Source organism: Schistocerca gregaria, chromosome 11 (assembly GCF_023897955.1).
Source record: "Schistocerca gregaria isolate iqSchGreg1 chromosome 11, iqSchGreg1.2, whole genome shotgun sequence".
NCBI classification, from domain to species: domain Eukaryota; kingdom Metazoa; phylum Arthropoda; class Insecta; order Orthoptera; family Acrididae; genus Schistocerca; species Schistocerca gregaria.
Genome location: NC_064930.1, coordinates 111,289,501 through 111,303,627, shown reverse-complemented (window position 1 = coordinate 111,303,627; position 14,127 = coordinate 111,289,501). Strand labels below are relative to the sequence as shown.

Below are 14,127 nucleotides of genomic sequence, written 5' to 3'. Positions count from 1 at the left end.
CTCCGAAAGCCTACATCGATATTTCGTTGAGTGATCCATATGCTGGCACTTGATGGCCCAGCATTCAAATCGGCAGCAATTTGCTGAAGGGTCACGCTGAAAGATTCTCTTCAGTGGTCGTAAGTCCTGTTCTTGCATGATCTTTTTCGAGCCACAGCAATGTCTTGAGATTTGATGTTTTACAGAATTCCCAATATTCATGGTATACTCGGGAACTGGACGTACAGGAAAAATCCCCATATCACTATTTTGCAGATGCTGTGTCCCATCGCTCGAGTGCAGACTAGACAACGTTCACTCACTTACAAACCTGCCATTGGATCAGCAGTAACAGATCTAGAAACGGTGCCAGACACTTGTCTTATATGGGCGTTGCCGACTGCAGCGCCGTATTTTGCCTCTTAAGTATGTTTGAATACGCATGCTTATACCAGTTTCTTTTACGTCAGTGTAATTTCCAGGAAATTACACACGAACAAATGAGCATGTACTGTTGTCCTGTGTAGCAGACTCTGATGTGTAATGCAAACATGACCCATTTAGGGACACCCTAAAGTTCACAATTCTAAGACAAAAGTCCAAGAAGTCTCGGCCTAGCTTATCACAGAACCTTAGAAATATCTTGTTCAGTCCTTTCACTAAACTCGGCACCAAAAGGCCACAATCAGTTCTGGGGACAATGCTGCAAATTGTGAACTTCATGGAAGCTCCATGCACATGGCTGGTCTTCTCAACCTTCTGCCAATCCCTCAGTGTGGAAGAATCATTTGAACAATGTGCACAATAATTTGCATCTGGTTGCACCCTGTTCCCTCAGCTATTGCTAGACTAGACCCATGGTGCAGGCATGCACAGTGCACTTGGCGTCCTGTACTCCCTTACTACAGTCTGTCTAATGGGGACTATCATTCCCTGTAGGTAGCCGATGACTAATGGACCATAGCGTGTTTTCCACATCCTGAGACCAGACAAAACGGGTTTCCCACATGTGAACAGCCCTGCAGGATAAGTTTCAGTGAAACACACCTGAAACTTGTTAGGATTGGGGCAACACCCTGAGTTTTCTGTCCACACTTGATTCGGCATTGACATGACAATGAATGGATACTGACACTGCCTCTACTTTTTACATTAGACAGGACACAGGGACAATTGCCAGCTGCTTACAAATGTCAACGAACTCAGTGGGGCTGCATTTCGGCCGGTGCAATGTATTAAAAGGTGGTGAGCAAATAACATGAAATTAAGCGGCTGATCATATTTCAATGTGCTGAACTAAAAGCTAACTTTCTACATTAAGCATATACAAATTTCTATTAAGGTAAAAAAGCGTTGGGCAAAAATTGTTTCCCAAGTTTTGATGTTTCAGTTCTCAGGAAACTCGAAAACCATTAACTTACGATAAATGCAGATAATACTTATTCCTCTTTATGGCGAAAATTTGGTAATTTCCAAAAAATGATTGCCGCGGGGTCCAAACGATACCTATCGAACATGTGATCGTAATTCGGTCATCAAACTCTGATGGCGGGCGTAGTGATAAATTGTGATCGTCATTTGTATGTTTCCCATTCTCTTAGTTGTTCTAAATTACGTACCTCGGCGAATTATGTGTGAGTTTCTGGGGAATCGCAAGAGATTTTGGTCGTCAGTGAGTAGGATGTCTAGTGTTCTTGACATTCCTTTGGGGGATTCTCACATTGGAAAATGTAATTCCATGTTTATCAAGCATATAAAATAGAATTTTTATCGCACATATAGAGTACTACCGGACGAGGAAAGAAGGGACTATGTAGACTTTTGGTGCAAAGTGTGGAAAACTTCGTAAGAACAATTTCGTTGCGGACAGTGCGGAAAACGAACGAATATCAGGAAGAATAAACGGTTCGACTCTTCCACATTATCCATCCAAACTACCATAATGGACTTTCACATCAATTATAAGAATTTTTGTAACGCTCTTTGGTAGCGGGCGTTAACTTTGGAGTGGTCGCTACAGCAGCGACAAGAGTCGCACGATCGAATTACGACCGCACATTCGATAGGTATTGTTTGCACTCACTTTGATAGGCAATCATTCTTGGCAATTATCGAAAATTGAATGTAACACACAGTTAGAAAATCGGCTACAGTAACTACATTAGCAACGCAGATTTGCTACAAAGTGCTCGTAGCTTATGCAAAGTACGATGGCTTCCGAAAAATAAGAAACGCATGTTTGCGTTGATACACAATGAAATTCAGGGACGATGTAGTCTTTAGCCGAAATCTGTATCACAAAAGCTTATTTCCTACGAAATAATTACGTATCGAAAACATTCGTATCGGTAAGCTGCGAAAATAAACTTGGGCGTCTGAAAACTTTAAACCTCATTCTCACGTAATTGTTCAATGAAGATAGCGAACTATTTTTTTCGAAGATAAGTCAACTAGTTCCAAAATTTTAAGAGCACAATTAAGTCTTTGATGGACGGTAACAGTACAGGCATCATTGCACTCGCCGATGTTCGAAATTTCTCAGTATCACAATGCAAACTTGTATTGATACAATCGGTGAAATACTACGCAGAAGTGACGCGATCAGCAATATATGCAAATCTAGAATCGGCACACACCTTACACTTGCTGTCGCCCACAAACGACAATATTATATACTATCACTTAACTGATAGCGTTCACACATCTACATTGGCAGTGCCGAAGAGCACTACGGCGCGAGTTTCTCGATCAAAATCGCTAAAATATGAAACACCAACAAAGCACCTATGTTTGCAACTAAAGCTAAATCGCTTTTGCTCTCCTAAAGCGAAAATACGACCCCGGCTACCCACCACTAACTTAGCTGCTCTGCTGACGTAACAGGTTAACATTTAGTCTGGTGCAGTAGCGAAAAGTACATGCGGAATGAAGTTTGTTTGCATTACATGCGTTTATGTGCCCAGTTAGATGTTACTGTTATGATTGGTCGGCTGGTGTTAGTGGTAGTTGTTAATCACTACTACAAAATATAGTAGCGGTGTTTTCTACTTGCGGCAAATATTCGTTTACATTTCAAAAATGCCACTATAAACGTGTCGGTTATACAAGTAACGACACTTTGCTATGAAGATAGCAATACTGACAATGTACTGAGTGCCAGGATGAATTTTTAAAAATTTGTCAGTTTTAGTTTCCTGTAGAAACAGGAGAGCTCTAGTGTCGCCTGAAGCATTGAAACAGGGAGGAAATATCGTTAAAGAAGGCATTATTAAAGCAAAAAGCAAACACGTTTGGCTACAATAGTGTGGATGAGTAACAGTCTTAGCATCTCCATATGGCTAATATGAAATTGTCAGTGAAAACTGCGTTTATGAGAATTCGTGTCTATTCCTTACGTGCCTCTCGCCACTTGGCATAACAAACGCATACGTGTATGTTGAAACAGCAGTTAACTACGCTAGGAAGTTAGTGTATTAAGATATGCACAGCAACAAAATACAAATCGGAGGTGTTAACTGAACCTTGACCTACCCTCAGGTGACAGATTTTGTCTACAAGCCTTACTTTTATGGTGGGTAAGAAATTTTCTACTCATTTGACACATAATAAAACGAAATTAAAGGAGAGTATTGTGGTGTATCATTTCAGTAACTTCAAAATTATAGTTCCTGTAGGGTTTCATCTATAGTTTCCCAGTACATCAGAAAATTGTTCCATGTACTGAAAATCACTTACTTTCTCGCCCACCTTCGAAAACAATCTGTTACCAACAATTCAGGAAGAATGATAGATTCCAATGAGCAGTTAATTCAGTAAAATATGCTAATTATATTTTGGTAGGGAAGCAGCAAGATAATATGCATGTACCATAAAATTTGCCACTCATAGTTAAACAGGGATTTTATCACTATGAAAAGAAACTGCCATACAATAAAACTTGTAATATACAGCAAATGTGTAATGGAAACAGATTAGGTATGATGATGTACCCTATCTAAACTACATATTAGGTTTACTTTTACACAGTTCCATAAATGCTATTTGCAAATAGTTCAAAACTGCAAATATTATTTGCACTCTCTGAAGCTATGGATTTTATAACTTCATATCTAGCCACTGCTTAAAACATTAACTGCAGTTAAATGTAGATTATGTATGTACAGTTCTGCACAGAATTAACAGGAACTGTTAGTTGCTACAGTTAGGTAAGAAATGATGTACATGAACTTCAGTTAATTTGGAAGTTAGTATCAAATTTCTTGTGATATGCTTGACAATGTCTATGCAGTAAATTTTAAACATGAAGAATTTTGACCACACCAGTTCAAAATATAAAATATGCTAATATATTTAAAATCTTTCATCCAATTTGACTATTGCTCAGTTAAGGCTAGAGCCAGTTAACACTTATTTATAACACCAAAAAAGCTACAAAAATAAAACGACTGGTATTATTTGAATGCTTTTTGAATTACATGGATCAGAAAAGCTACTGTTCAGATTGTCATCCTAAGGTCTTGCACCGAACTCGCTATCTTTTGAGAGTGCAGATAAGCTGAAGTACACAAACCAGTATACTTAATGAGGTGACAGCAACATCACTGACACTGGAGTAACAAGTTTGGTTTGACAGCAGGTTAACCTTGAAAAATTTCAAAGTCAGAATAAGTGTCCTTTTTATGTATTTACCTGTTAAGTATAAACTGAATTCAAGAGTATGACAGCAGTGTCTTGAGACTAAACATTGCATATCTACTGGATGATCTATACTTGCAACAAGGAACATAAGAATTATCACCTCTTGCAAAAATCAGAAGGAAGTCATAAAAAATCAGACTGCTTTCTGCAGATTGTATTTCTACCTCTTACCAGAAACTGTAAAATTGCAGGGTTGAAATCATAAATTAGTAAAGGCAGTCAATGTACTGCACTGTCACCCTGCTGATCGTGCAGTAGTACACCACACAAGCTTAGTCTACCTATTTCAGTAGACGAAAGTTCAAATTTCTTCATTCTCACTTTCATATCATGATAAAGATTTTGACAATGTTGACAGGTGTGCTCTTTCAACTTCTGAAGGTGGCAGGGGTAAAATACAGGGAGCAAAAGGCTATCTACAATTTGTACAGAAACCAGATGGCAGTTAAGAATCTAAGGGCTTGGGAGTGAGACAGGGTTGTAGCCTCTCCCCAATGTTATTCCATCTGTATATTGAGCAAGCAGTAAACAAAGAGAAATTTCGAGTAGGAATTAGTCCATGGAGAAGAAATAAAAGGTTGGAGGTTCGCCAATGACATTATAATTGTCAGACGGTAAAGGACCTGGGAGAGCAGCTGAACAGAATGGGCAGTATCTTGAAAGGAGAATATAAGATGAACGTCAACAAAAGAGGATAATGGAATGTAGTTGAACTAAATCAGGTGATGCAAAGGGAAGTAGATTAGGAAGTGACTCTTAGAGTAGTAAGTTTTCCTATGTGGGAGAAAAATGTCCAAAGTAGAAAAGATAAAATGTAGACTGGCAATGGCAGGAAAGCATTTCTGAAAAGAAATTTACCATTATAGATTGAGATGTCAGGAAGTTGTTTCCGAAAGTATTTGTATTGTCACTATGTATGGAAGTGAAAAATGGACAATAACCGGTTCAGACAAGAAGAGAATAGGTTTTGAAATGTGGCACTACAGAAGAATGCTGAAGAGTCAAATGGGTAGACCAGAGCTAATGAGGTATTGATTAGAATTAAACAGAGAAATTTGTCATTAAACTTCACTAAAAAAAGGATCACTGGTAGGACATGGTCTGAGGCATAAGGGATCACCAATTTGGTATTAAAGGGTAGTGTGAAGGGTAAAACTATTTGACAGATACATACATGAAGCATCCAGAATGTAGATGAAGCTTGTCCAGGATAGAGTAGCATGGAGAGCTGCATCAGTCCAGTCTCTAGACTGAACACGACATTTCAAATGCTGTGTTCAATTGTTTCCTTGCCATAGCTGGAAAGAGTGTGCTTTAAGCTTTCAAAGCTGTTACTTTCTGGAACTTGCATAATTTTGAAGAGTAGAAGTTTTAAAAGTAGTTATGGTGTCAGTTACAGAAGACTGACAAGTGAAATATTCTCCTCTTTAAGTCCCATAATTAGGTTTTCATTCAAGTGTATAATCAGTTTCAAACATTAATACATAACATAAAACATAACAACTCAGCTAATTTGCAAAAACAATACTAGTCAGTCTGCTTTGCTTAAAATTTCACAATTTTTGTCAAGGATGGATTGCAGGCAACTGTGTCTTCCCAATGTTGATGGTGCTTCTAGTCATAAGATATTGCTAGGAATCCTGTGTGTCTTTAGCAGATGGCCAGTGGTAACAATCAGCAGAACCACGTGGGTGAATAAAAATGACCCCTTTTTGTTCCTGTGAAACTTCACGTTTCCAACCCACAAAATTTTCATGCCCAACAGTGCAATGAACTGTCCTCACTGTGTACTTCAAAGTGAGACTGTTAGAATTTAATGTTTTGAAGGCATTAACTATGAATGCTGTAGCATCTTAGGAAGCAATTGTTTACTATCAGCTGATAAACCAATTGGCCTAAATTGATTTTCTTGTTTCAGAAATTTTGCCCCCCTGGCAAACCTTGTTTCTTTATCAGCCTGAACTTTATAAATTTTTTGTTGGTGCAAACTTTGTGCCTGAAATGCTATCATAAAACATGAAAAAATCATATGGAGTCAATATTTGGTTATATAATGGCCTCTGGAGACTAGCATGGACTGTCTTTTATGTTTTATTGAAAGCTCATGAATATTCTGGTTCAAAGCACAATTTGAGATACTGTTACTCATGGTGACGCATATGAAATATTCACTCAAAATCTGTTGTTGTAAATTATATGTAACAGATTATCTTGTTTTGTATACTCGTCAAAATGCAAGATGCAGAAATTAAACAATATTGCTTTAAAAGCTTAAAGCATTCTTTCTATTTGTGGCTAAAAACAAAGGATTGAAAAAGACCATTGAGATTTCACATGCCTGTCTCCCCCCCCCCCCCACTGTACTCTCCAATACCCTAAAATTTCCTTGTAGAAAAATTGGACAATTTTATAGATATCTTCTCATCTAGGCAGCCCAACCTGCCCTGTAAGGGGCTTCCCACCCAATGGTGCCAAACATTTCCATCTAGGCATCAGGTGTTCAATTATGTTTGGTTTGTACATAGACATCATAGGTAAAAACAACCCCCTGAGGTTCTGGTTACATTCTTTCAAACAGAAAGTGGTCAGTTAAATTTTGGCTCTGACAAGTGCAATGCATTTTTTGACACTGGAGGCCTTTATCTCTAGTTAGGTGTGGCTAAATCCCCATTTGTCATGGTGTGATTCAGTGTAAAGTTGTTAATGTATATTAAAGGAAATAACCAAATGTTTGCTAGAAATTAAAAAACCTAGTAAATTTGACATATTTGCACCTTTGTACAGAGTGCAAAAATTAGCCCTTCTTTAAAAGCCACTAAAATTCAGCCACTGAAGAAACTAGACTGAAATTTGGTATAGGAACTTCACACCAAATTTCATTAGACTTGGTGGTAGAAAGGGGATGCTCTTCAATATTGGTCCCTTTTATGTGGTATGGCCCAGAAGCACATTTGTTAGCAGGCACAAAAGAGAAAATTGCTAGCTTTCAGAATAGATCCCTTGAGGTAGTTTAGTGTGTAATAAGCACAATAACTCTACTTGGTTTTTGAACCAAGCAGATTTTAATCTCGTACTGTTTTTTATTCCAGGAGCCCTTTCTCACATTTGAAATTTAAGCCAGTGTCTCAGTGTGAAATTTCAGCTAAAGGAGTGGCTAAACTCTGAGAAATGTTTGTGGGCTTCATTAAATAGTGTAATATTAACAATCTTAAACCAAGCTCTTTGCAATAACTTAAATTTGTTTCATATCAGTGGTTTTAAATTCTGATTTTTCTTCCCACTATCAAAAGGAAAAATTTTAGATTTAGAAACTGATTTGTGTACTGAAAGTATAAAATACAGTACTGTGTGTGTGCATAAAATATACCTGGTCCAAAACATTCTTTGATAAGGACATAAGCTGCCTAAATCTCGTAGACTGATTTCCTTAATGAGCTGCTCAGTGAATTTTAGACAGTTTCTAATAATTGGTATATTCTTTACAGATGACATAAACTGTGAGGCTCCATTATACTGGAAGTGTGAAGATGGTAGATGCATACAGACCAAATTCAAGTGTGATGGGAACAATGATTGTGGAGACTGGTCAGATGAAAAGGACTGTAATGCATCTAAGGTAAGTCCTTCTTTATCAGATAAGCTAACTTAATGAACTTCTCAATGACTCACTCTTCAAGTCTGAAACATATAGATTTGTAGTTGTATCTTGGAAGCCAGTGGGTGATCAGATGGCCAAGTTTACTTGATCACTTTGTTTATTGGTTCTCAATTGGTAGAAATTGGGTATAGGGAACTGGATTGCCCTGGTACTGTTCACGTAAGAAGTCGTTTTTTCCTCCTCACAGTGTACTTTATTTACCTTGTCAGTATCAAAGGTACCTTGTCAGTATCAAAGGTAACTTGAGGCTATTGCCATAATTCTTACCAGACAGTAATGTTCTGGGACTTTTATTTTACCACTTCAAATTTTAGTACTTTATGCTCAGATTTTTCACCTTACCAATTTTTTCATTGGTTAAGTTCTAGGCCTACAGTCTGAAAGTAGTTTCATGGTTATAGAAAAGTTTTTACTTAAATGAAGACATTTGAAAAATTTTCAACTTAGATTTCATTCTTCATGTAAACAGTGAACATTGCTTAAATGTTAGATCAAAGTATTATCTGATCTATATTTAGAAAGGCAAGTGGGGGTTACAGGATAAAATATATTGAAGTAATTAAATATTACATGGCATTTTTCAGAGAAAGACAAACTTGCCACTTATATTTTAGGAAAGGGTTGTGATCCATAATTCTGCACTTTAATACATTTAAATGTAGTTCACAGAATTTAGTAATTAACCTTTCATATGCAGGTATCTGATGTGCAAAAGGTCTGCAGTGATGAAGATTTTGCATGTGGGGATGGCACCTGCATTCCAGATAACTGGGTGTGTGATGGCCTCAAGGACTGCCAGAATGGCAATGATGAAGTTTTGGGCTGCTCTAAAAAGGTAAGATACTTTTAAAGATATTAATAGTCTAGGGCATTAATAAAGACATCTTAATTCCCTCTGCCCACAAATCTTAAGTGTATTCGCAATTACTCCTTAGTAAGTCTTAAGGAGTTTAAACTTCTTAGCAGATAGTGTGGCAGACAAGGACTCACTTGGGACCTTTGCCTTTGGCTGAGCTAGGCCAGTGTTCAGTGCAAGTAGAAATTTGGCCAAGTATTGTGATTGTTGCTTTGTCCATTGTAGATTATTTTGTTTTCAAGGAGGCAGAATTTCTCCACTTCACCAGCTTTGGCAAGTTTCTTGCTATTATCTTTCTGGCTGCTCCTTCACAACTTTGATGTTTAATGTTTTTCAGTCCATATTGTACTCATTATGGTTCATTCCAGCCAACACTGTGAGAACTATAAAAGTAAAAATAGGCCTTCACAGAAACACACATTTTGCTTATCTCTTTTTAACTTTGCTTAGTCTCTTCAAGATTATTTCTACTCATTTCTGTACTGAAAACAGAAATTGTTTATTCTGTATACCCATAGGAAGATGACTTCATTTTCAAGTTCTCACTAAAGTGAGAAACAATGTGTACAGGCAATTACTTCAGGCATTGCACATGCCTTTTAAAATACTTAAATTCTTGCTCATAACCCCCAGCACTTAACTCTAGATTCCCTCTGCATTTTCTTAGTGGTGTCTTTCTGGTTGACATTAGCACAGCCACTATCTCAAGCTATTATCACATTTTTCATGTATAGATACTACAAAGAATTTGAGATAAACTGTAGATAATACACGTGAAGATAATTGGCTGAACCCACTTCCATGAATTTTAGCATAAGAACCCAGTGCTTAACTTCAGGAGGCAAGTCTAATGCTGCAGATAAACATGCTAGCTAGAATGATTTTCTTAATCATTGAGGGGAGAGTAGTAAGTTGAGATAAAGGGCTCTTTGCACTAACCTGTAATAAGTGAAAAGAGACGAATGGAGAGGAAAATGTCAAGAGGAAGAGATGGCACATGTGTTGTTAAAATTCTTAATCACAGTAGGAAGTACAAATAAGGGAGCATCTTGGCCAAAATTGTCCAAAGTACTCTGTATTGTCGGTGCTTGCAAAGTGTATGATTCATAGACAAATAAGTTGCCTTTTTATTTGCCTGAGAATGATCTGAGAATGATGAACCTGCTAAGTTTGTCAATTGTTTTTCATTTGGTTTAGTTGGATTGTGGCGAAGACTTCCTGTGCTCCAACCACCACTGCATTCCGAAGGCTTGGGAGTGTGATGGCAACAATGACTGTGGGGACAACAGTGATGAAGTAAACTGTGAGTTCTGAATTTCAATTGAACACCTTCATGTTAAAAACAAGATACATGAAACAAATCAGGACTTGCTCTGCTTCAAATGCTATCTGCTTACACTTAGATACAGAAATATTGTGGTCATGTATTCAGCATCAACTTGCACATAATTAATTCTTGTTGAATGTTTCATCATATAATGTAAAATACTACATAGCGTTTAATATTTTGTTTAGACTACTTTTCACATTATAAAACTTTAAATTGACAAAGTTTGTCAGTCTATAAAACAAACCATAACACCATAAAGATGGAACATATAAATTTGGGCTGCACCCCTGGGGCTTGCTGCTCTTTTGTGGGTTTGTGCTTGGCTACCATCAGACCTCAGCCTTTGCAGCATAATTTCCCTTCTGTGATCCATATCTATCCGCTTCCTATTTTTTCCCTCCCTTGAAGAACATGGCTGGAATTTTCATGGAAATGTGGTCAGCATTTTCAGGACTTTAATATCACAAATATTTCCACTGTTTTTCATGCTCTGTTCCCTTCTATCCTGTTTTGGCATTTGAGCTTCTTCCTCCCTGTGTAGTCCTGACAGCTCATGTCTGACATGTAATAAATGACTTATGCAAAACTCCCAGCCCTGGGTTGACATAGTCCACCTCTACCCCCTGGTACATGTCAGGCCCAGGAAGGGTGCTCAGCTGTTACTGTAGCTAATTGCTAGTCTGGAATTTCCTAATGAAATTCCCTTTTTAACCACTTATTTTCTTGGTCACGTTACCAGCTGTTTCAGCAAATAACATGTGGGCTGTTAAGTGTTTTTACTTTTCTGTGTGTGCGTGCGTGCGTGCATGTGTAAATTGTTTGTATTTAACACTTCACTCCCTACCAGTTGACACAGGTATGTGGACATTCCCTGCTACTTAGCATTCTGTGCTGTGTGCATGATGCTGTCAGTTCTGAAAATGAGCCATAGCAATTAATACTAACAAATTGATGAATTCATGGTAATAGCTTGTCTGCACCATGTCTTTATATTAGACATTTGTACCCTTCCAATGTGGTGTGATTGTTTTCAAATAGACAAACTGCTTCCTTCTAACATCAATTAGATTAAATTTACATTCATTCAACTAGATTACTAGTGAGGTGGTCCTCCAGGATGTAAAACATGCCAGAAAAACAATACATAACAAATAAGCCAATGTAACTTCCACAGATTCAAAGTGGAATAATATTTTTAATAAACACTATATGAAAAAATTTTTACTCATTTAGTAAGATTGCATTAGTACACAGGATTTAAAATTGATATTTATTTAAAAGGTAGTAAACATACAATAGCACTAAAATACTTAGTGTATACATTACTGCACTGAAATGGTGCAGAAATTAGAACACACAATCTGATCAGTTGGTTCTATTGAGAAAGTTATCAATAAAGTAACAGTTGGCTACCAATAAATCCTTTAGGCTTCTCTTAAACTGAATTTCATTAGTTATTAAGCTTTTTATGCTGCTGACACATTTCAGGAAATGTGTTCATAAATAATACTCTTTTTTGTACAAAGTGACTTCAAATTGTTGACATTATTCTTATTTCTAGTATCAATTCCATCAATTAAGCTGTTTGTTTAAAAAATGGTATATTTTTAATAAATTTTGAGGAATTAACATTAAGAAGCAGTAGTTAGTATTCCTAGTTCCCTAAACAGACATCTGCAAAATGTTGAGTTCACACAACTCATACTGCACATTTTTGTTCCTGGAAAACTTAAGCTTGGCTTGATAATTGCCCCACAAAATAATCCCATATATTATGGAATGAAAGTAAGCATACTACACCAGCTTTTTCATTTTTATATCCCCCTACATCTGACAAAATTCGCATTGCAAACAGATTTGAGATGCTTCAGCAGTTCTGTGGTGTGCTCCTCACAGTTGAATTTATCAAGTTGTATCCCAAGAATTTAACACTGTCAACTTCTTCTGCTTGTCATCACATGTTAGGCATATACTTGCAGGAAACCCCTTACAAATTCTGAACTGCATGTAGTGTTTTCAAAGTTCAATGACAAAGAATTAGCTAGGAACCAGTGATTAATGTCCACAATTACCTTTTAACCAATCGTTCTAAGACTACACAATTTGCTATTTATTGCAATGTTTGTATTGTTGAAACACAAAATTGACATCACATAATGTTAATTATGAAAGGTAACATACACAAAGGGCCCCAATATGAAACCTTGTAGGACCCAACATGTGATTCATTCTGTTGAATGGTACCTGATGGCTTAAATTTCTTTCCTAATAACACCCTTTGTTTTCTGCCAAAAATAAAAGATGTGAATCATTTTGTGGCATTTCCTGTTGCACCATAATCTAATTTACTTAAAAGGATATTGTTTTAGTCAAATGCCTTTGACAGATAATGAAATATACCAGTTGCCTGCAATTTTTTGTGTAATCAATTACATTCCACTGAGTAGACAGCCTTCTCAATATTGGAATCATTTAGAAATCTAAACTGTGACTTTGACAGTGTTGGTGATAAGATTGTTATAAAGACAATTGTACATATACTTCCCTAAAAAAATTTTTGTGAATGCTGGTAAAAGTGAAATTCAACAAATTTGACACTTTCATTATCTTCCTTCTTAAACAGTGGCTTAACTTCAGCATATTTCAATCATTCAGGAAATGTTCCACTGATAAACTGGTTAAACATAGCTTAATATTACTCAACTTGAAATCACCTTCACTGAACTTTGATACTTCACCGTACCTACTAAATGGTTTTTGATTTTAAAGTTTTTATGATGGACATTACTTCTGCTGGGGTACTGAGTCATTCACATTATGGAAGTTATTTGAAATATGTGGTCTGAGCTATTCCATAGCAACGTCTACAAAACGTGACAACCCAATCTTTTCAAAAAGTTATAAAATGTTTGTTAAAAAGTTCTGCAACACAATACACAATTTACCAATACATTATTTACTCTTAATGCTATTCGTCCATCTCTGGTTCTACCAGTCTTCTCCTTCACTATATCCTATGTCTTCATCTGATGTGACTATGTGACTCTTTTCCTTGTAATATATTTTGATGTCTGTATTAGTCTTTAATATTTTGCAGTATTTCTTCTAATGTGTTGTAGCATCATCCAAAATGTTTTGGATTGAGTTTTTCAAGATACCTTTATTCCTTGAGTAATCAATGGCTTGTTTAGACTTTGCTGTAATCTTGGTTAGATTTGGGAACATGGTGTTAAAGTAAAAACTTTTGCTAAGTGTTTCATTTTTCATTCATACCATGGTGAGGAGCTTTAGTGGGAATTAAGTTGATTGTTACTAACACATATGTTCTTATTGGGACTCCTTAAAGAAATCTACATTGAGGTCACCAGCAACCACTATTTTTGGTTGTTAAATGGGCCAGTACAGCTTCAAGGCAGTTAACAAACGAATTAGTTACCTGCAGGTGCTCGATATACACTTAAAATTATGAATTTCTTGACATTCTACTTCTGTTGCACATGCTACCATATAATGTTCTTGGCAGAGTTTATGAATGTCTGATCTTAAATGTATGGCAGTGCCTGAATGTGGCAACTCATTTCTCCATTTCTGATCTACAAAACAGAT

General features: G+C 36.7%; 1 protein-coding gene across 1 annotated transcript in view; it reads left to right on the top strand.

Annotated features, from left to right (window-relative positions):
- The window catches only part of LOC126295310 (vitellogenin receptor-like), a 120,969-nt gene that overhangs the window by 22,141 nt on the left and 84,701 nt on the right, over window positions 1-14,127 (top strand). The window contains exons 4-6 of the mRNA XM_049987756.1: window positions 8,163-8,293; window positions 9,033-9,170; window positions 10,389-10,494. Coding sequence (XP_049843713.1) covers window positions 8,163-8,293; window positions 9,033-9,170; window positions 10,389-10,494 — 375 coding nt within the window. The remainder of the gene's footprint in view (window positions 1-8,162; window positions 8,294-9,032; window positions 9,171-10,388; window positions 10,495-14,127) is intronic.